The sequence below is a fragment of the Aplysia californica genome, unplaced genomic scaffold (genome assembly GCF_000002075.1).
Source record: "Aplysia californica isolate F4 #8 unplaced genomic scaffold, AplCal3.0 scaffold01533, whole genome shotgun sequence".
Classification (NCBI taxonomy): Eukaryota; Metazoa; Mollusca; class Gastropoda; order Aplysiida; family Aplysiidae; genus Aplysia; species Aplysia californica.
The window spans coordinates 52,586-53,758 of NW_004798803.1; the positions used below are offsets into that span (position 1 = coordinate 52,586).

The window sequence follows — 1,173 nt, forward strand, 5'->3', positions numbered from 1 at the left end:
CCCACCTAACAATGTCGGTCACAGTGGACTTGCAGCCGTGCTCCTGAACCATCAGCTCCACTATCTGAGCCAGGGGTGTGGTAAGGAACTCAAAATGTTTCAGCAGCTGGTCAATCTTCAGACTGGCACCTGCAACATGTGGATCAAAATAAGTTTTGTCAATTTTTTTTTTTTATCCTGCCCAATTCTATTATCTGGAGCTTTTATGTTCACTAATAACAAAAAATGTGCAGCATTTGGGATTTTGAAATTAGCTGCTAATCTTGAAGTAAACACACAGGAGAATGTTATATGTATAAATAAATAAATGAATAAATAAATAAATGAATATGTTAGTTCACTCTTATAACGTTTATTGGTAAGTTGCACATCTAAGTGTTGCCATGGCCTTAACTGGAGATGGTTACAACAACTGGTTCGTAGTTACTTGTTCAGATCATGTTAGTCCTACATTCCTCAGCTCTGTCGAGTCACGAGGTGGTCACCCTCTGTCCCGCTCCCTAGTGGAGTCATCTTTACCGTGTCACCGAAGGTTCCGAAAGTTTGCATGAGGTCTCATGCTAAAAAATAACAATTTATAATAATTGCATTTTATAGTATTTTTTTTTTTAGTAGAGGGTTTTACGGCGCTTGCAACTGCAAAATGTCATAGGAGCGCCAAGGGGTGGATGTCAACAGAGAAGTCCTTAAAGGGAAATCAGGCTTACTCTGCTCGCCTCTCTAACTTCAACAGCACAAGGTCTGCTTCGACTATCAAGGCACCCCGGAAATAGCAGGTCACAAGAGTGTGACAAACATAGAAAAGAAGTAGAGGAAAATGACAATCCCTTATGCAGTTGCGAGCGCCGTAAAACCTTACTAAAACTAGAACTAAAAGCCTTTATGTGCAAATAGAAAAGCCAAAAGTGGGGAAGTGTGGGCCACTGACCAAGTCCGTGGTTGTAGCGCTTGACCAGATCACCGATGATGTGAGCCAGCAGGTCTAGGGAATCCTTGAGCTTGACCAGGGCCGGGTTCTCCAGTAACTTGTAGCAGCACATGCTCACCAGGCTGTGTGGGTGGGGGGTGTGTGAATGGGTGTGTGTGGGTGCATGTGTGAGTGTGTGTGTGGGTGTGTGTGTGAGTGTGAGTGTGAATGTGTGTGTGGGTGTGTGTGTGTGTGTGTGTGTGCGT

At 43.8% G+C, this 1,173-nt stretch overlaps 1 protein-coding gene across 1 annotated transcript in view; it reads right to left on the reverse strand.

Annotated features, from left to right (window-relative positions):
- The window catches only part of LOC101860550 (condensin complex subunit 1), a gene marked incomplete at both ends in the record, with an annotated part of 38,508 nt that overhangs the window by 31,836 nt on the left and 5,499 nt on the right, over window positions 1-1,173 (reverse strand). Inside the window, 2 exon segments of the mRNA XM_035973616.1 lie at window positions 6-129; window positions 929-1,050. Of these exon segments, the coding sequence (XP_035829509.1) occupies window positions 6-129; window positions 929-1,050 (246 nt within the window).